Raw genomic sequence first — 21,448 nt, forward strand, 5'->3', positions numbered from 1 at the left:
GTATATACTACACCAGAAAGAGGTACCACGTACACAGAGTCCAGAGAGTCCCCAAAGGAATGGCAGATGTTAAAGTAGAGAATACCTTACTCTCAATTTAGTAGTAGCTGGGCTGAGCAGTTAGGCATATCAGCGGGTAGCGTGAATGCATTTGGTATACATACTCATACAAGGCAGAAACACGCACGCATGACTAACTCCAAGCCTATGTTTGTAGAAAAATATTACCTCAGTTAATTTTATTCATAGGAACTAAGTTGAACTCAGTCACAAATAAGTACATTTCAATTGCAATACTATTGGATTACTGTCAATAGTTTTGGTATAGTATCAATCAATACTTTGCATGTGCAAGGAATGCTTTTTAGTAATGGAAATTCTTTCGGGCTTGTCAATCAGAAACAGTAACACTGGGTACTTCAAATGGGTAGACAGTAGGATACAACGGTTAGAAGGCAATGCAAACCTAAAAGAGGAAAAGCAGGGTTATGCATCAGCAGTACACTACTTACTTTTCCAGTCTCCAGGGGGATAGATTGGCACTGGGCAAGGGTCAATTTAAGGGAGGTTCTGCATCACCAGCGGCTGGGTGCAGGGTTTGCTGAGCCCAGGGCTAGTCACTGGGGGGACCTGAATAGATGTGGACTTCAGTATCTATGCCGTGGCGATCGATACCGGCAATGATGGTCGCTCTTGCGGTCAGAGAACAATGGAGGTGAATGAGGTTCAGTAAACTGCCAACACCAAAACTGGGGTCGTTGGGCCGAGAGGATCCCTCGAGGTCGTGGAGGCCGTCTCACTGTGGTGCTCTCTTCAGGCAGGGCAGAGTCACGTTGAGAAAAGTGTCGGTCCTCTACCGCTGTGGTCTCGTGATTCCTTTTGCGGTAGTGAGTTGCGTCGACAAGTGTCGGTCCTCAACGACTGCAGTGTTTTTACCAGCAGACGTTGTGGACTAGTACCTCTAGCCGAAAGGGAGGTTCTTCGAGATTATTTAAAGGCTGGAAGGTCTCCAGGGGTTTGGTGGATGTCTATCAGTGTTTCTGGAGGGACAGTAGGCCCAGTTGTCAAACTGGCTACAGGCGGCTGGGGTTCTTCCTGCAGCAGTCTTCTTCAGTCTTCTTTGTTTTGGTACGTCAAATCTGAGTAACAAAGTTCAGGGGAGCCCTTAACTGCAAAATGTAAGGGTGTTGCTAAGAACGAGGCAGTAGCCAATGGCTACTGCCCCCTAGGGCGACTACACTCTTTGGGTGGCCCCTCCCTTTGGGGAGAGGGACACACCCCTGTTCCTATTGGCCTAATTCTCCACTTCTAGATGGGGAATGTTTAAGAGAGGGGTTCACCTCAGCTCCAGGCAACCCTAGGGGTGTGCCAGGCAGAGGTGGACACTCATACTGTGCTTACTAACTTTCCCCGCCTGTCCTGCTGCCAAATGTGGGGCCTGGACAGGGGGCTGGGCATCTCATCTAGTTGAAGCTGCCCAAATCAGCACATCAGCAAATCACAAGCTGAGAGCCTTTGAGGCTCGAAGCCAAGTGTTGATGTTCCTGCCAAGGGACATCTGAAGCACCTCCACCCAGAGCAGGCTTTTTTCCTGACCTCCGAAAGCACAAAGGCTCTCACCGTATGAGGTCAGATATCAGTCTGGTGGCTGCTGACTGACGGGGCCAATCAGCCAATACAATAGAGGTTGGTAGTTTTTCTGAGGGGATCTCCAAGATGCCTTCCGAGTGCATGTCTGAATAACTCAAACATTGGCATCAGTGTGGGTTTATTATGCTGCAATGTTTGGTACCAAACATCCCAGTTTTCGGTAAAGCCATCAAGGAGCTGTGGAGTTCTTAATGACAACTCCCAGCCCATGTACTCAAAATGGCTTCACTGCACTTACAATGTCTGTGAATAGCACAGACACAGTAGGGGCATATTGCTCATGCAGCTAGGCCCTCGCCTATGGTATGGTGCACCCTGCCTTAGGGCTGTAAGGCCTGCTAGAGGGATGACTTACCCATGCCACAGGCAGTGTTGATGGGCATGGCACACAGGGATGTGTGCAATCGCAGTGTGTGGGTGTTAAGGTGAGGGGTCTCTGAGGTTGGCATAGTACATGCTGCAGCCCTCAAAGGCCCTCTCTGGTCACAAGGCCCTTGGTACCAGGGGTACCTTTTTGTTCTAAAGTCTGTTTATTAAAAGTAAAGCAAAAACAAAGGCCAAATAAGTGGAAGCCACATGTTGCAGTAGTAGAAACAGAAAGATAAGATCATCACCCGAGCTGCACATCAAAACAACAGAAGAAAGTCAACCCATCAGAGGCATAAGCCAGATTATGCAGCAGAGTATCAATTCCACCCTCACAAGATATGGCAAAGTGGAGAAATACAAAGCATGTTGTCCTTCTAAACCTTAAATCGACATAGCATTGTTCCTAGGTCCAAGGGAGTAAGTATGGAGAAACCTAGGGATAGAGAGCCATTCCAGGGTCCGGTCATCCTGTGGAAAAGGGCAACGATAACACAGTAGTACATACATTAGTGACATGTTAAGCTTGGCCTGAACAAAGTTAAGACCTTCCATCATTGAAAGAAAGAAAGCGCCTTAAACTATTGAAATAGTAGAGAACTGTCTCCGCGTTTATGGAACAATGACACAACAAAGAAAAGAAAAAGGAAGAACAAATGAGGGGGAACAATCGGAGGGAACTTCCCGCAAAGGGGGAAGGGACAGAGCTCATATGCGCTGTAGGAAGCTAGGGCCCGGTATGGGGGCCGAAGTGGGTTCAAAGGGGTGCGGAGAGTGGGGGGGGGGGGGGGGGACTGTATCGTTTCAGGGGGATCTTAATGGGGATTCCGGCTTACGTCCTCTAGAGAAAGGCTCCAGGGAGTCCTCAAACAGCTATCAAGTTCGTAATTTGTGGGGTACCAATCCTGGAGAAGTGCTGGATAAGTGGCTGCCTAATGCGCTGTAATAGCGTGTCTGTATGGTTAATGAGGGCTGTAAGCAGTTCTAGAGCCAAGACATTCCACAAGCGAAGAAACTAGATGGCGATAGGAGGAGGGTGCGACTTCTTCCAATATAGGGCGATGGACAGCATGGCCGCTCCTAATAAGTGGAGAATAAAGTGCCAATCTGCGTTTGACATGGCTTTCAACGTGTTAGGTTTGATACTCAAAATCGCTACTACCGGGGAGAAAGGAAGCGGGAAACCCACCACTTATTTAATATGACTGAGAACCTCCTTCTAAAAGAGTGTGAGACTGGGGCAGGACCACCAAATGTGCAGAAAGTCCCCTATATCACTCATGCATCGCCAGCAGGTCAAGGGAGAGTTTTGTGACATTTGATGAAAGCGGGTTGGGGGTGTAGTACCACCGTGTCATCAATTTGTATGCTGATTCGCGCTGAGGTGTACTGCGGTACATCCTGGGGATGTCCCGCCATAATCGCTCCTGCCCCTCTGGGGGAATATCTTCTTCCAGGTCTAATGCCCAGCGTGTCTAGTAACCATGGGGTGTGGGTCGTTGTGAGTGTTGTAAAACAGAGTACGTTTTAGAGATCAATCCTTTTGACCCCTCAAATTTGCGAATCAGCGTTTCAATGGGGGTAAGCTGTCTGGTGGCCTCTTGGACATATGTCTGGGAGCAAAGCCAGTTTCGCACATGGTAGTATTGCATACGCGCCCCCTCTGAGAGGTGAAAAGTTTGTCTGCATTGTTATAACGTACGGAAGATGTTACCCTGAAAAAAGTACTGGATAACTCACCGCCCCTCCACTGTCTATGCATCAAATGCCTGAGGGTGCAAGGCCTAACACACCTCGAACGCGCAACCCTCTATTCCCCCCCTGCCTTGCACCCTCAGGCATTTGATGCATGGACAATGGAGGGGCGGTTAGTTATCCAGAGCTTCTCGCTTTCTCCACCTATCCATTCTGATATAAACCGGAGGTGGCAGGCCCAGTAGTATTTCAACAGGTTGGGGCGGGCGAGACCACCCCGGCTCTGGGGGGGGGGGGATTGGGGGGGGGGGGGGGGGGAGTATAAGGACCTTATTAGAAAAGCGAGGACGAGAATTCCCCCATATAAATTTGGTGTAGTCCCGTTGCAGGGCCAAGATATCCGCTTGCGGTATCGGGGTGGGGAGGGTCTGGAAAAGGTAGAGGACTTTAGGGAGAAGAGACATTTCAAGTGTTGATGCGTCCCAACCATGCAAGAGGGAGGCCTTTCCATCTACGCATTTCCTCCTGTATGCTTTTCCTATATCTAGGCCAAAACAACGCGGTCCAAGTAGAGTGTGTAGGGGTCAGATCCAGGCCCAGGTACCAAATCGACACGTCGGTCCATTGAACCGGCATCAAGTCCCGCAGTTCCTGGACTTCCGAGGCCTCAAGCGTAAGATTGAGGGCGCAAGATTTAGTGAGGTTAATCCAATACCCGGAGGGGTCTTCAAAGGACCGTAAGAGCGTCGCCACACCTGGAAGGGAGGTCAGTGGAGAGGACAGGGATAGGAGAAGGTCGTCAGGAAAAAGAGAAGCTTTATGCTCGTAACCATCCATGGAAATACCACGTATATCCTGATCTCGACATATAGCAATGGCTAGAGGTTCCATCATGAGAGCAAATAGGAGGGCGGAAAGCGGGCACCCCTGCCTAGTGCCGCGGTGAATAGGGGCCGTAAGGTGTCCGTTAAACCGAATGAGAGTGGTGGGTTTCGCATAAGGAGCCATCAGTTTAGAGATCAAGCCGGGTCCCAGGCCCACCTTCTGAAGAACCACCCTGAGAAAGCCCCAGGCCACGAGGTCGAATGCCTTCTCCGCGTCTAGGGACACTAGACAGGCAGGAATATTTCTGAGCCGTGCTTTCTCCACCAGATGGGCGATACGGCGGATATTGTCCGCCCCCTGCCAATGGCAAATAAACCCCACTTGATTGGGATCTATAAGACCCGGAAGATGTGGCTCTAAGCGGCTCACCAGGATCTTCGTATATAGCTTGGTGTCAGTGTTTAACAAGGCGATAGGGCGAAAATATGCGGGTAGAGTCAGGTCTTTCCCTGGTTTGGGAATAATCCCTACTTCCGCCTCGTTCATTGAGGGGGAGAGACCAGAGCTATCAGTGAAGCCATTAAAAAGATATAGCATATGGCCCCGGAGTTGGGGGTAAAAAAGCTGATCGAAAGTGACTGGCAGACCGTCAGGTCCCAGGGCTTTACCGACCAGGAGCTGCCTCAGCACTTTGGCTATTTCATTGTGGGTAATAGGTTTGTCTAGCAATTTCGTGAAGTAAGGATCAATAGGGTCCCAAAGACTGGAGTCAAGAAAAGCCGCGAGTTGAGCAAGGGGCACTCACGTATAGATCCTTATGGAAATTCTATAGTTCAAGGATCTTGTCCGCTTCCGAGATGGCCCAAGTATCATCCTGCCGCCAAAGCTTAGCAATATGGGCCCGTGTAGTCGGAGCCTGAAGCAGATGAGCCAGGCATGCCCCAACCTTATCCCCCCCACGTATAAAACTTCTGCTTAAGAGTAAGCAGAAGCCGCTCCGCCTTATTGATGCAATGAAGTCACAATTGGCCACGGAGTTAGGCAAGAAGTTGCTTGGTGGGAAGGGACAGATGTACGTGGTCTTGAGGTCCTAAGGCTTTGATATCGAGAGAGAGGGTGGATTCAACCAACCTATCCTCTCGAGTCCGGGCAATGGAAATAGACATGATGACCCCCGCCCCCCCCCGAATAGTAGCTTTGAAGATGTCCCATCAAACGTCTGCAGGGGTATCCGAGAGGGAATTGGTAAGAAAGAAGGCCTCAATGTCCTTACAGATATCTGCTACATCCACAGGGTCCCAGGGGGCAGTCTCCATCGAGGTAGGGGTTCCCAACGTGTGTCAGGGGGTTGGAGTGCAAGCAGGACATGTGCATGATCTGATATCGATATTTCAGAGATCTCTGCGGTACAAAGCATACGGATCAAGGGAAGAGAAAGAATAAATAGTCTACACGAGAATACGAATGGTGCACATGAGAGAACAAGCATTTGCAATGCAATAGGTCTCGCATTTACGCGAGTTTGACCTATTGACATTGCAAATGGCAATGCCTTTTATTCTTGTATTCGTTTTTGAAACATAAATAAAAGGCATTGTCATTTGCAATGTCAATAGCTCAAACTCGCATAAATGCGAAACCTATTGCATTGCAAATGCTAACGGCTGTCCTGCAGTTCCCCCGGGGCATGAGCAGGCATCCACTTCTGTGAGGACAGCTGATCTCAGCAAAAAGACAGAAGTGGATGCCTGCTTGTGGCCCGGGGGGACTGACAAAAAAAGTAAACACACGCAAAGCAGCATTTTGTTGCTATGGCGTGGGACTGTCCACAGTCCCACGGACACGCGCATGCTGTTTGCAATGGACAAATGGCGAGAGCAGCCATCTTTGTCCATTGCAGACACGTGCATGAGAACCCTCGCAGAATTGATTCCAAGAGGTGCTCTCCTGGCTAGAGCAGCGCATGCGCTGCTTTCGCCAAGCGAGACCTAAAAAGGAGTAATCCCGGGAATCCGGGTGGAGATGTTTCCATGCATCAACTAAACCAAAGTCAGTGATGGCGTTCCACAACGTCGGTGACATCGCCCCGGCTGAATGATGCGCCTGCGCAGTGCAATCCCACTCTAGGGTCCAAACCAAATTGAAGTCACCCCCAGGGCAATAGGAGCGGCTATTGACTGCAGGAAGTCCCCAAGGTGCAAACGGAGAAACGCATCCTGATTCTGATTAGGAGCATATATATTAACAAAGGTCAAAGACCCCCGACCCCAAACTATTTGTGCTTTGAGAAACCTACCTCCAACGTCTGCCGTAATCTTGGGGACCGCCGCTCGCCAGCCTGGCTTAAAGAAAATGGCCACCCGTTTTAGAAGAGGAACAAGCCCAATATTGAGTGGGATATCTGGGGTGTGACATAAGGCGGGTATCAGTGGAAATCAAGTGGGTCTCCTGAAGAAAAACCACATCAGGGTCCTGTTGGAGCAAATACCTCCATACCTGGCAGCGTTTGTTTGGGGAATTCAGCCCTTTCATATTATGAGAGAAATTTAACGGAGGAATGCCTCACCTGGCCAGTACCATCCCGGAACCACCACATCCCCCCCAAACATCACCCACCCCAAAGGAAGAGTTGGAAAGACATTCGCCCTCCCCAACCTGACAGGGCATATGTGAGCAGGACCCCGCAAGGCACCCCCCGAGAATCACAACCACTCAGCACTGGAAAGCAGCGCATCTAAGGGGAAGAAACACACAGCGGGAAAAGAAGGAGAAGAAAAGGTACAAAAAAAAAAAAACGATGACCAACGCCGCCAATCAATTGCAGAGTCAAACAGGAATAGCCCGGAGCCACTAGGACAGGCCATTCCGGAAAAGTCACTTTCCTAAGGGACTCTGAAGTGGGGGGGCGGCAGACACATAAAAGTTCAAAGGTCCCCGTCGCCTGCGTCCCGTGGCAGTGGAAAACAAGCAATGTTTGTTCCAGCCATCAGGCCAGGCCAAAAAGAGCCATCCCATGGATTGTGGGGGCACCCTCTATAGACATAGCCAGTCCAACAAGGGAGAAACAATCGTAGCCCCCAGTCCACGCAGTGAGCCATGTCATATATCATAGTATATTGAGGTCAAGCCTTAGCGCAGAGTATCAGACCGGTCCACCAGTCTGAAGTAGAAGTGAGGGGTGCATAATTAGGCCATGGGCTGGTACTACCAGCAGGATATCACTCATTATGATTTGCTGACTGCGTTGGAGAGGAAGAGCCACTTAGAGAGTGGATAAGGCTAATGATGGCTTGCTTAGTTTGTGAGGATTCAAGTTCCTGTATGCTGCGTCTGGATCTAGGAGGAAGATCACTGGACCACTCCAGGCGAAGGGGTCCTGTCCGACGCTCCCGCGAGGAAGAAAGGTCTCCTCCCTCGGGCTCTACAGGGAGCTGTAGAATCTGTTGCGCCTCTCTCAAGGAGCGAAGAATCCGTCACTTGTACTCCCAAGTGAACATCAGCGCAAAGGGGTGGCCCCACTGGTATTTGATGTTAAGATCCCTCAGTTTATCCGTGACAGCTTTGAAATCTTTCCGCCGTCTGAGTGTGGCTGGCCCAAAGTCCTGAAAGATTTGTATCGCTAGGCCATTGTAAGAGACCGACTTGATCCCCTGGACCTTTTTCAAGAGGGCTTCCTTGTCTGCAAAGAAGTAGACCCTCGTGAGAATGTCTGGGATAAAGTCAGGGTGATTGCCAGGGACACGGTGTGCTCTGTCAAGCATTGGTGGGGAGGGGTCCTCGTCCTCGTTTTATTTGTGAAATAGTAATATAAATTCAATCATTAAGTTGATTTTAAATTACTATTAAAATGAGTTATTGAACCATTTTTCTAGCTATTCTCAAACTGAATCTAAAACGTATTAAATGTATTAGTGAAAACAGCATTAACCTATTGGAGAGTCATCCTTGCCACAGTAAAGAACGACTGTCATTTTTTCACTGCCAGGATATGCAAAGTATTAAAAATACATACACCAACGCCGTCCCACCACGTATTCAGTGAAAGCAGCCGCGGACATCGAAATGCTTTCAAGACGATGTTTAATTATCGCAAAAGCAGACCAACTCGACGCATTTCAGGATACACTCCCTTGAACACTAGTCATCAAGAGAGTGTACCCTGAAACGCGTCTGCTTTGCGATAATTAAACATCATCTTGAAAGCATTTTGGTGTCCGCTGCTGATTTCACTGAATACGTGGTGGGACGGCGTTGGTGTATGTATTTTTAATAGTGTATGTTGAGAGGCTCGACTCCCCGCAGCCACAAGAGGAAGGGGAGTGGCGTTTACAGTGCGTTGCACTGTTGTTTTGCAGTTTGTTAATAAAAATACATGTCCATCTTTTTAAATACCTTGCAGCCTACCCTATGGGCTTTTAAGACCTAGTTTAGGGGTGTCTTATATGTATTAAAAGGGACTAATAGGCCTTACAAAAGGCATATTTTGGCAGGGCAAAATGGCAGTTTAAAACTGCACATTTAGGCTGCGGTGGCAGGCCTGGAGACATGTTTTACAGGGCTACTTCAGTGGGTGGCATGAGTGCTGCAGCCTACTAGAAGCAATTAATTTGCAGACGTTGGGTACAGGTGGTACCATATGCTAGTGACTTGCAAGTAAATGCACTTAGGGCGACAAAAGCAAAAGGAACAAATGTTGGACGGAATGCTGAACAATGCAAACATTCACCCCCAGTCACAAGGATCTGGGTTTAATCCATCATTGTTCTTTTGCTTGCAATACCAGTTTGGACCCAGCCATGGGCAAATCAGTCTTGACCCTGTTCCTCACGGGAACAGTCCAGCCCGAACTGCACCACTGGATTCAAGCTAGCCTGGCTGATATGGGGTGATGCCCCGAAACCAGTCCCAGGATGCTTTTTTCCGGTCCAGGGAGGACCTAGCTTGGAAGTTCGGGCTGGACTGTTCCCATGAGGAACAGGGTTGAGACGAATTTGCATATGGCAGGTCCAAACTGGAATAGCGTGGTGGGCAAAAGAACAATGGATTAAATCCAGATCCTTGTGACTGGGGGGGGGGGGGGGGGGGGGGGGGGTGAACGTTTGCATTGTTCAGCACTCTGCCCATCATTTATTCCTTTTGCTAGTAAATTGGCACTTATAAACAGGTGTATAGCAATTTTAATATGTTCAAAAAGGAGAGCAGGAGTACTTTACCCCTGATTAGTAGGGGTAGATTGCACAGTTCGAACACCAACAAAAAGAGGCTTCGCTAACAAGGCAAACACATTCTGGGAGAACCTCAAGGAAGGACGTTTCCAACAATTGTATTCACAAAAATCCATTGCAATGTGTATGAGGGACACAAACACAGAGCTACATCTCCTTTAAATCCTCCCTCCATCACACTAAAAAAAATATTATTTTTGCCACAAGGAGGAGGATAGCATACCAAGCAATTTGAAAGTCCTAATGTAAATCAATACAAAGCAAATAACATGTACACACCCCTTAATAAACCAAATTGAAAGTTCCTACTTCCAGATCCTAGAGGTGTACTGTTTTCACCCTCCTTCAGAAGATCTTCATTTTTAATTTGTGCCCAAGTTTTCCAAAAGTAAGCACCTTCTTCTGGCTTGAGTGTGCACAGTAGGTCAGGGTCATTTTTCATTTGCAAATGGGGATCTGGAGAAGAACACTGCAGGGCTTCACGCTGAAAAAAAGCAGAATGATGTATAAACACAAATACATGGAAAAGTATAATTATAAGATAGGACTGTAAGCATGATCATAAAAATCTTATTTTTTTTCCTTCTTAAACTACGCTCTTGCACCCTTCTTAAACTCCTGAAATACCCTCTTTCGTCACAGAAAAATCCTGAACATAATTTCTTAGTCTGAGCACAAGAAATATCTAGCTTACCTCTGGTTACCCAAGCATGCGGCCAGCCTACAAATACTTCAAATTAAAAGTAAAGTCTTCTCTTTCCCACTGATGAGGCATCCTTACCTCTAGTTCTGGTGAACTTCAGAGTCTCCCAGTGTTAAATACACTTACTTGTGATCTTTAACTTCTACAGTAAAGTTCTAGGGGCCCTCCTCTCCAAAGCAATATGTGTTCATTAATTAATAGACTGATTACATGTCACTTTATTTAAAGGTCTCATCAGTCCACATTTTAAAAAGACTAATGGACATGTGTTACAGCCAGGTTAAGTACTTAAAGTAGGTAAAGCGGAGCTTTAAACTATTTACTACTACTAAAGGTATCACTAAGTCTTCTTTCGATTTTGGTTTTTCTAAGTGCCTAATCACATTCATTTTTGTTGTGTGGTCTTTGGTAGGTGCGTATCTGAGGAATGCAACTGGCTTATTTGTAAGTTTGCACCCATCATGTGACATCATTCCAACCCACTGGATAAAAAAACATCACCAAGAAACCAAGTTCCTTTTCATGACTAATAGCAATACAAGCTTTGTACTTGTTTACTCATGCAGAGTTCAAGGCCATGCATGCAAGAACATTTATCCAGTTTCTTCATCATAACACATAGATGTGTTCCAAGTAATCCTTTATGGGTTCCGGAGTAGCATGCCTTGTCTGGGGTAGTAAGCGCTATATAAATGCAATTACAAAACAATACAATTAATTATCATGTTAGATCCTTAAGATTAAACACAACTCATATGTAACTGCACAATACCTAATGCCATTAGTTCCATGTGTTGCTTATGCACCCAAGAAGTAGATAATCCAAAGGTAATGCTTTCCATCTAATTACCAACTTATTTCTTAAACCATGCTACCTCACATTGTTAGAACTGTGCATTTGGGAGGTCATAAGAGTGCATGTGTTTTCAGGCCATTTCCCTCATGCTTCTATTGCCCTCCCACTCTGTGTCGCTCACTTGTAACCGTGTGCTTTTGTCCCTCTCTGTGTTGTTGCTTGTCCCATCCAACAATCTTGCTCAGTGTTTATTGCATGCCCCCGTACTGCCAGCCAACGAAGAGGAAAAAAAGCTATGATGTTGCCAGTGCTGGCTGTTTCGCAGCGCTTTTTCCCCTACCTTTCAGTCATGCTGTACTGCAGCCAAACTGCCGTACAACATGGCTGAAAGACATTCACACAACTAATAGCTTTCGTAGGGGAGACCTATTGGCTTTGCCAAGATTAGTTTCCCTCTCTTATCAGAGCTCGGCTATTCATATTGTGTCCCATGACCTATACTGGGACTCCTGCTGTGTGCATTTTGTCCTAACTGGACTTTTAATTCACCTCACTTAGCTGTGGCAGTCTCACAGATGAAGCGGGAGCAAATGAGAAACAAATCTTTCAATTTCAGGAAGTTCTACCCCTCATGTAGTCGCTTTTCAAATACATTTCAACTGAATATAAATCTCCGCACTTTTGGTCAAACCCAGTGCCTGATCTCAAACTTATAAATGTATGAGTGGTAGTCCCGGTGAAAGCCTCACATGTAATGTCTAGATAGACATAGTGCAGGAAAGCTACTGAAGCCACTTTAGCTGTAATAGCAGCAGTATTACAACCTTCAGAAAGAGCACTCCTCGTCTTAATATAGCAATCTAAAATTCAAGATGAAACCTAGATAGCACTGTGGGTTTTAGAAGTTTGCTGATTATCAAAAGGTAACGATAAATCTCCAACAGAGTCTGGATGACCTTTGAGAGGTCCAGACAAAACCTAAAAGGCCTATAGACTTCTACGAAATGTAAAGATCTCTCTACCTCAAAATCAAAGTTTAGGAAAGATAAAAGCCATAAAGATGTTCTGGTTAACAGGGAACTCTGGAATGGACTTGAGTAAAAATACCAGAGGATCATTTTTCTGACCATTAGTGAATGGTTTTATACAGGAAAGATTATGCATGTCATTAATCATCCAAGCAGATCCAATTGCAACAAGAAAAACATCATTCTACATCAGATGTTTAACTCACTGCTAGTTTATGCGTTGAGAAGGCTTAAATTGACACAAAAACCATAGCAGAAAATCAGGTCCTACTGGGAGTGTTGATTTCCAGACAAGGGCTGCCAAGAGCCCTCAAGATGACGTATTATGTACGGAAAATATTCAAAGGCCCTTACTATGTGTGGGGAAGGAATACCGGTTTAGTATTCCCACTTCTGAAATTACAGATACTGCGGTTATTAGAAATTTCAGGAGGCAGAAATACTGTTGTATAACTTTGCTGCAGAACACCATCAAAAATAAAGATTCACAGACCTTATTTTCGTAGTAATTCTCCATTTTCTGTCCGTTTCCTCACTCAGATATTTCATCAGGTTTTACCAGGTTACATGTCTGAGAAACGGGAAAAAAGCGCTATTGTGGTGGGATTTGAAATTCCTGAATCAACTGGAATATCCGTTTACAGACTCAAGAGGAATTTCTTCAGACACATAACAGAGGCAATAGAATTTCACTACGCCTACCTACACATGAGCTTGCTAGTAAGAAGAAAAAAATAATGCTACATTAATCAAAGCTTTTCAGAGATATGACTTCTTTGAATAGGCCCCGATTTTCAAATACTGTGCCATGTGCTGTTAGGTTATATAGGCTAGAGCTCTTATGTTATAGGTCAGTGCCTTGTGGTCAACTTTCGAGAGGTATGATGGATGGTCAGGTAATCGAGCTCTCAGGCCAGGGTACTGTGCTGTGGGGATCCCCTGCATCCCGGGCTTCCCCCACACCACAGGGGCTGCAGAGGCCTAAGTTACGACACTGGATTTGGCCAATACCAAGCTGTCAGGATCATTTTATAAATGCCTGAGTAAAGTAGGGAGACGTGCCTGCCGGACGGAGGCGGAAGTCAGCAGATGCCGAGCGGGACTCCTGTGAGCGGAGGGAAGCCCCGCGTATGCTGAGGAGAAGCAGAGGATGAATGCAGGCCGGAGCCCACCCGCCTACGTGGACACGGCATAAGTGCCGCAGGAGTCCAGGCGAGGCTCTCATGAGAGAGAGACCCGCGTGTTGCTATGCCGCCTCCAGCGCGAGAGGAGAAGAGGAGCAGACGCCCAGAGAGTTCCGGTGAGTGGGGGCTCCAGGGGCGCCTTGTTGGTGCAGTCCGAGGCACATTGTCGGTGCCTGAGCAGTCCCGCCGGTGCGGGCTGCTCCAACATGGGGGAAAGCTTATTTAAAAGCCCCGTGGAGGGCCAGAGGGCACCGTGGTGCCGGTCCTCTTTGCAGGGATGGTCACAGTTGCCCAGCTTGACAGTGGGCAACTACAACGATGGGGCAAGTTGATTTGAAGAGGCACAGATGTGCCAGGGCCCCTTCACTTGGTTTGTTCTCCGCTTCGCCGCACCAGCGCGGCAGCTGCCACGTTTTGCATATTGCTCAGAGGGCATAGTGAGTGCCCAGGCCCACATTTTGCATCCCAGCTGCATGACACTTAGCGTCAGCTGCAATGTTTAGGCCACAGTTCTTTGGGGGGAAATTTTGAAGGAGACAGGAGTGGGATACAATCTTACGCCCCAGCGCAATGGCGCACTGGGGGCTTCCGCTGCCTTGGCAGTAGCCCTGACATTTTGGACCTAGGGCATTAAAGCCCCTCCTTTGAGTTGGCCAGTTGGCCAGGGGGGACTGAGGTTTGTAGGGCGCCAGGCCCTAATGTGATTTATATGGTGCTAGGAAATGTTATTCATGTCCTGAGAGTTATACACCGTGATTTATGCCTCTAATGTGGTTTATGTTTATGAGGTAATTTGCATTCTATGAGTTATGCTTAGGAGGTTATACCCTAATCTAAGAATTCTGTTTATGTGCTACTGCCGAATGTATTTATGCTGGTGAGGTTATGGTTTAATGCGTTTAGACTTATGAGATGATTGCATAATGCTGGGGAGGTTGGTGCAGAATGTATTTCACGCCTAAATGTGATACTGTGCATAATATGGTTTATGTTACAGGATGATGCGTAGTACAGTGTTTGCCAGTGATTTCTGGTTGTACGTTTATGATATGTCCTACATTTACTAAGTTCACTTTATGATGGTCCTGACAGTGGTCCAGTTGGCCCTGTCAGGTGAACATAATCCCTTGTAGATATTACCTAGTGCCAGGTGGCACAATGTATGTTATGTGATTACTATTCTAATGTGCTATGAGAATACAAAGGCTATTTTTGATATAACCTTGTGTGGAGTTCCTTTTGTGGTGTGCCTAGTATGTCAACAAAAAGAGGGATAGATGGGTAGGTTTAACGAGGTCCAGTGTACATACCCAAGCAACTAGTAAGACAAAAAAGGGTACAAAGTTCCTCAGATAAGTAAAGAAAAAATAGTAGTGATTTCAGCACAAGTTGTCGTTTGCCATGAAAACGGAGGGGGAAACCCTTTAGTTGGAACTAGTGTGCCTAGTATGTTGTTGCTGTGAGTGTGTTGCGCAACCGCTTTACACATTGCCTCCAGGATAAGCCTAACTGCTCGTGCCAAGCTACAAAGGGGGTGAGCAGGGGTTATCTTCGGCGTGTAACTCCTGTCCCCTGACTAGAGTGGTGGTTTCTGCCTGGCTTTGGCGCAAGCCTTAGCCAACCAGAAATCCCATTTCTAACAAGGAGCATCCTCCAGACTTGCTCCTTCGGATGTAGGGTATTTGCGGGAGGAGAAGCGAGGCTGAGCGCAGTTGCCTGGTGGGTTGGTGGAAGTTAAGGAGCTGGTTGAGGTAGGCAGGTCCAACGTTGTGGAGAATATTTTATGTGTGGGGGTGAGCAGTTTGAATAGGCTTCCCTTCTGGACTGGTTACCAGTGTAGCTCTCTGACGTGGGGCATGATGTGTTCATTGCAGGGGATGCCAAGGAGGAGTCTGGCAACAGCGTTGTGTGGTCTGTAATCTCTGGAAGAGTTGTTTAGTGATGCTAGAATAGTGTGTTTTTCCATAGTCCATTCTGCTGGTGATGAGGAATTGGGTGATCATGTGTCTGGTGTCGGTGGGGAGACGGCAGAATATTTTGTGGAGCATGCGTAGGATGAAGAAGCAGGAGGTGACGGTGTTGACTTGTTTGGCCATTGTGAGTTTGTCGTCCGCGACGATAGAAGTTTTTGACGTGGTCTGTGGGGGTAGATGTAGGTCCCAGGTCTGTTGCCCACCAGCAGCATTCTCAAGGAGAGCTCTTGTTGCAGGAGATCAAGACTTATGTTTAGCCTGTGTTGAGCTTTAGGCAGTTGCGTTTCACCCAGGTAGCTACAATGGACATGTAGGTGTTGAAGTTGGTCCTGGTGATGATGTCTGTGAGGGAGAGGATGAGTTTTGGTGTCATGTGCATACGATTCAATGTTGATTCTGTGGGATCTTATGATGTGGGTGAGTAGTGTCATGCAGATGCTCAGGAGAGTGGGGCTTAGTTAAGATCATTGAGGCACTCCACAGATGAGGTTCTTGGTTTCAGAGATGTATGGTGGGAGCCTGACTTGCTGGGTCCGGTAGGAGATGAAGGAGGCCAGCCAGCTCAGGGCAGGAACGTGTAATCCGGAGTTTTGGAGTCTTGTGATAAGGGTGCTGTGGCAGACTGTCAAAGGCTGTCGAGTAGTAAGACTCTGGTGGCTTGTCCTTTGTCCATGATGGTCCAGATGGCTGTACTGCTTCGTCCTCCCAAATAGAAAATACAGCTCTCCGACACGGAGAAACAAAAACACCTGGAAAGGGATTTCACCCTCATAAAATGAGGCACATCAAACGATAGTTTTCAGAATAAAGCGTGGGGATTCATTTGTGCAACACTAACAGAAAGGTTTTCCCAGATGTCAAATCAAACAAATAAATGTATATAGAAATTATATACATATATATATATTTTCACTTAAAAAACCATAGGTTTCACACATGTTATAGTTAGCTGGACATTTCCCTCGTAAAAAACCAATGAAATTCCCCCGTTATAGTTAGTAAAGGGAACTATAACTCACGCGACCGCAATCCACTGCTGATGACGTCAGATATTACATCACTGTATTTATTCACTTATTTACCCATTTTTCTTTCCTTTAAACTTTAGCTATACATATTTAATAAATATTTATTTTACAGAAAGACACATATGTCATCAGTGATGTAATATCTGACGTCATCAGCAGTGGATTGCGGTCGCGTGAGTTCTAGTTCCCTTTACTAACTATAACGGGGGAATTTCATTGGTTTTTTACGAGGGAAATGTCCAGCTAACTATAACATGTGTGAAACCTATGGTTTTTTAAGTGAATTTGCAAGGTTTTTTAAACGCTAATTCCTAACTATAACGTGTGTGAAACCTATGGTTTTTTCAGTGAATTTGTACGGTTTTTTAAATGCTAAATTATGTATTTATTATTTAATTTATTTTTTTTTTTAAGGTTTTTCACCGCGCGCCCACGTTACGCCGTTCGCGTAATTTTCACGTTTCTACCGTAAGCGCACTCCGCGATTTTTCGTAAAAATATTAAAAACATTTATGGCCCTTGGGGGTCCTTTGGGGACCCCCTGACAATGGCTAGGGGGTCAGGAACTGTCCACCCTGCCCCCTTTTCATGTTCTCCACCTTTATTTTTCACCTCCCTCGGACTGCGAGAGACAAAATGGCGGCCGACACTTCCTGGTTTCGACCGATTCGAATGTTTACTAAGATCTAACAACCAATCAGAATTGCGCTCGTGCACGGCAGGGTGCGCTTACCGTACGCGCACGGTGCGCGCCTATAGATATATATATATATGCTTTTAAATGCTATTTTCTCAGAAAATACTGAACAGATTTACACCAGACCTGCAAAAGGCACATCCCTGACCTGAGGACTACCTCTCTGCCAAATTTCAAGGTTTTCTGTTCAGCCGTTCGGGCTGTAGCGCGGACTAAAGGTCCTATGGAAAATGCATGGGGAAAACGCGTTTTGGGACCCCCCCTTTTTCTCAGCCCCCGCTTGACGAATCCCCCCCGAGACTTTCAGGGAAGGAGCGGAGCGGAGCGCCCCACCTATTTTGAAAATTTCGCGAGGATTCGTCAACCGGCGCCAAAGTTATTCCAAATAGAATGTTGCGGATTTCCTATGGAAACACGGTCCTAACTATAACTATCTACTGGCGACCTATATATATATATATATATATATAAAAAAAAAATCGCAAGCAATAACAATACACTAATAAGTAAGCAAATTTAAATGTATGGAATAAAATACAAGGAATAATACTGGACGTCCACTGCAAGAAATCGGCACTTAAATGCAAATAATCAGACACCAGGAATCAAAAGGAAAGCACGAAAAGATAAAGATAGATGAACAAGTTACTTACCTTTGCTAACGCTTTTTCTGGTGTATACAGTATCTGCCTGTGGATTCCTCACCTTTTGAATATCCCCTGCACCAGCATTCCGCGGAAACTTTTTCCTAGCTCTCCACGCCGACGAGGACGTCACAATGCTACGGCTCCGCTCGCGACTCCGCATGACGTCACCGGAGCCATTAGAGAGCCTCGTCGGCGTGATGACGTCGGTTCCACCATTTTTTCCGTGCCCACCCATTTTTTCAATGCCTCCGAGGCGAACAGGTGGACCGACAACAGACTCAAAGTATACACAGTACACAATATTCCTACAATACAGTGTAAAATTAAAAGGAAAGCCAAAGAGTAAAATCATTTCCTACAAAAGTACAAAACTAGATTGAAGAGCCAAAACAAACATGTTAAACAAAGCCACTCTTAAGGTATACAAGGGTGGACATCAGAGAGAAGGGTGGGTCAGTGAGGAATCCACAGGCAGATACTGTATCCCCCAGAAAAAGCGTTACCGTAGGTAAGTAACTTGTTCTGATGGATACATCTGCCTGTGGATTCCTCATCTTTTGAATAGAATCCCACAGCAGTCCCACTCCCGGAGGAGTGAGTCCACCCTTCTATACCAAAAAATCTTGCAGGACAGAGCGTGCAAAATGGCCCTCCCTCCTCATTTCAGAATCCAAGCAATAATGCTTCGCCAAAGTGTGGAGGGAGGCCCAAGTCGCAGCCTTACAAATGTCCACTACGGGAACACCTCTGGCCAAAGCAGAAGTGGATGACTTCGCTCTGGTAGAATGAGCTCCAATACCTTCAGGCAGTTCCTTACCAGCAAGGGCGTAGCAAATCTTGATGCACAAAATGATCCACCTGGAAAGAGTGCGCGTATGCACATCCCTGCCCCTCATGCGTTCGACATAGCCCACAAAGAGCTGATCGTCCAATCGCAAGTCTTTAGTCCTATCCAAATAAAAGCTCACCGCTCTTTTTGGACTCAGGCGGAGAAGTCTCTCCTCCTCCTCCTCCTTGGAAGGGGGGAGGATAAAATACGGGAAGAGTAATGGACTGGCTTAGATGGAAGGGAGTAACCACCTTAGGCAGAAAAGCAGCTCTTGTCCTGAAAAGCATCCTTTCAGCATGTATGGTCAAAAACAGGGGTTTTGAACTGAGAGCCTGAAACTCACTCACCCTCCTTGCTGAGGTAATGGCCACAAGAAAGACCGTTTTAAAAGACAGAAGTCTCAAAGGACAACTATGTAGTTCAAACGGGGAACCCATCAAGAAAGTCAAAACAAGATTTAAATCCCACTGAAGCATAACAAAGGGAGTAGGCGGAAACCTATTGGTAAGGCCCTTAATAAATCTCAAAACAATGGGAGATTTAAATAAAGACAGCTGATCCGGCAGACAAAGAAAAGACGATAAGGCCGACAAATAGCCCTTAACAGTGGCCACAGCACAACCCTGCTGGGCCAAAAAAAGCAAAAACTATAGAATATCTGACAAGTGAGCCTTTAAAGGATCAATGGATCTCTCTCTACACCATTTAACAAATCCAGACCATCTGGAGGAGTAAACAGACTTAGTGGAGCGTCGCCTGGACGATAAAATAACATCCACCACATCCGGCGGGAGACAGCAGGAACTCAGGTTGCCCCGTTCAATCTCCAGGCATGAAGGTGCAGGCTCTGGAGGTGGGGGTGTAGAACCTGACCCTGCGACTGCGAGAGGAGGTCTGCCCTGAGAGGGAGACGGAGCAAAGGGTGAGATGAGAGGTGAAGTAGATCTGTGTACCGCACCCTTCTTGACCAATCAGGAGCAATCAATATAACTTGGGTCCAGTCTTGGCGAATCTTCCTCAGAACCCGAGGAATCAAGGGTATGGGAGGAAACGCGTAAAGGAGCTGCGAACTCCAATCCAACTGAAACGCGTCCCCCAGAGCACCCTGCATCGGAAACTGGAGACTGCAGAACAACGGGCAGTGCGCGTTCTCTTGAGTGGCAAACAGGTCCAACCGAGGGGATCCCCACATCTCGAAGATGTGATGGACCACCACCGGATGAAGCCGCCACTCGTGATTGGCCGAGTAATACCGACTGAGACTGTCCGCACGAACATTCAGCACACCGGCTAGATGATTTGCAAACACACAAATCTGATGGTTCTAAGCCCAGGACCAGGGTCGCAGAGCCTCTCGACAGACGATACGACCCTACACCTTCCTGTTTTTTGATGTACCACATCGCTGTAGTGTTGTCCGTCAGGACCTGAACTGACAGAGTGCTAAGGGAAGGAAGGAAAGCCTTTAGTGCCAAATGTATCGCCCACCATTCCATAATGTTGATGTGGAGCAACCTTTCCTGTGGAGTCGAAAGACTTTTGACCTCCAGATCCCCCAGATGAGCACCCCACCCTAGAGTGTAGGCATCCATGATCACTGTGGCCACTGGCAGAGGAGGCTGAAAGGGCTTTCCTTGAGACAGGTTGTCCTGCATACTCCACCAAGCCAGCTCCGCTGCAGCGTCTCTGGAGATTCTGACTGACTCCCTGAGATCTCCGCTGTGCTGAAACCACTGCCTGCGGAGGCACCACTGGAGTGCCCTCATGTGCCAGCGAGCATGACTGACCAACAGTATGCAGGAAGCGAACAGACCGAGCAGGCAAAGGACCTTCAGGACCGGAACAACCGCTCCATCGTAAAACAAAGAAATCATCTTCTGAATGTCGAGAATTCTCTGTGGAGGTGGAAAAGCTCGACACACAGTAGTATCCAGTACCGCCCCTATGAACAGGTTGCGCTGAGAGGGCACCAGGTGAGATTTGGGCACATTTATTGAAAAGCCCAAGTTGAACAACAGCCGAGTTGTTACTCGCAGATGATGAAGCACCATCTCTGGCAACTCCGCTTTGAACAGACAGTCGTCCAGATAAGGGAAAACTAGAATCCCCGACCTCCTGAGATGAGCTGCCACCACTGCCATCACCTTTGTGAAGACTCGAGGTGCAGTAGTAAGACCAAACGGTAGGACCGCAAACTGGTAGTGCTGCGACCCTACCGTGAAATGGAGATACTTCCTGTGCGACTGCAGGAAGGGAATGTGAAAATACACATCCTGTTAAAATCGATCGACACCATCCAGTCCTCTTGCTGCAGCGCCAGAAGAACCTGAGCAAGGGTCAGCATCTTGAATTTCTCCTGTTTTAGGTAAAAATTCAAGACCCTGATCGGATGTAACTTGCCATCCTTTTTGGGGATCAGGAAATACCAGGAGTAGCATCCCTGACCCCTTTCCTGCTCCGGAACCACCTCTATCGCACCGTTCTGTAACAAAGCAAGGACCTCCTTCTGTAGAAGACGCAGATGGTCCTCCGAACAAAAACCTTGGCAAGGAGGAGGAAATTCCTGAAAGGGAAGGGCGTACCCATTCTTTACAAGGTTTAAAATCCAAAGGTCTGATGTGACTGATTTCCAACCCTGAAGAAAGTGAGACAACCGAGCCCCTACAGGACCTACATGATCCAGGATGGGGGATCTAGGGCTGCTTTCCTGCGTTACCAGGGGGAGGAGGAGGAGAGATTGCGGGCCGACCCACGTTGGCGACCTCTGGTTCTTCCTCTATAGGACTTATAGAGAGGATTTTG

At 47.1% G+C, this 21,448-nt stretch overlaps 1 protein-coding gene across 6 annotated transcripts in view; it reads right to left on the reverse strand.

Annotated features, from left to right (window-relative positions):
- The window catches only part of LOC146855984 (transcriptional regulator QRICH1-like), a 234,324-nt gene that overhangs the window by 127,756 nt on the left and 85,120 nt on the right, over nucleotides 1-21,448 (reverse strand). For 3 of the 6 annotated variants that reach the window (XM_085653931.1, XM_085653934.1, XM_085653932.1), the window contains one exon: nucleotides 10,041-10,245. In XM_085653931.1, the coding sequence (XP_085510057.1) occupies nucleotides 10,041-10,245 (205 nt within the window). The remainder of the gene's footprint in view (nucleotides 1-10,040; nucleotides 10,246-21,448) is intronic. The other 3 variants (XM_085653935.1, XM_085653936.1, XM_085653937.1) reach the window with 2 other exon arrangements.

Source organism: Triturus cristatus, chromosome 4_1, assembly GCF_964204655.1.
Source record: "Triturus cristatus chromosome 4_1, aTriCri1.1, whole genome shotgun sequence".
Taxonomy (NCBI): Eukaryota; Metazoa; Chordata; class Amphibia; order Caudata; family Salamandridae; genus Triturus; species Triturus cristatus.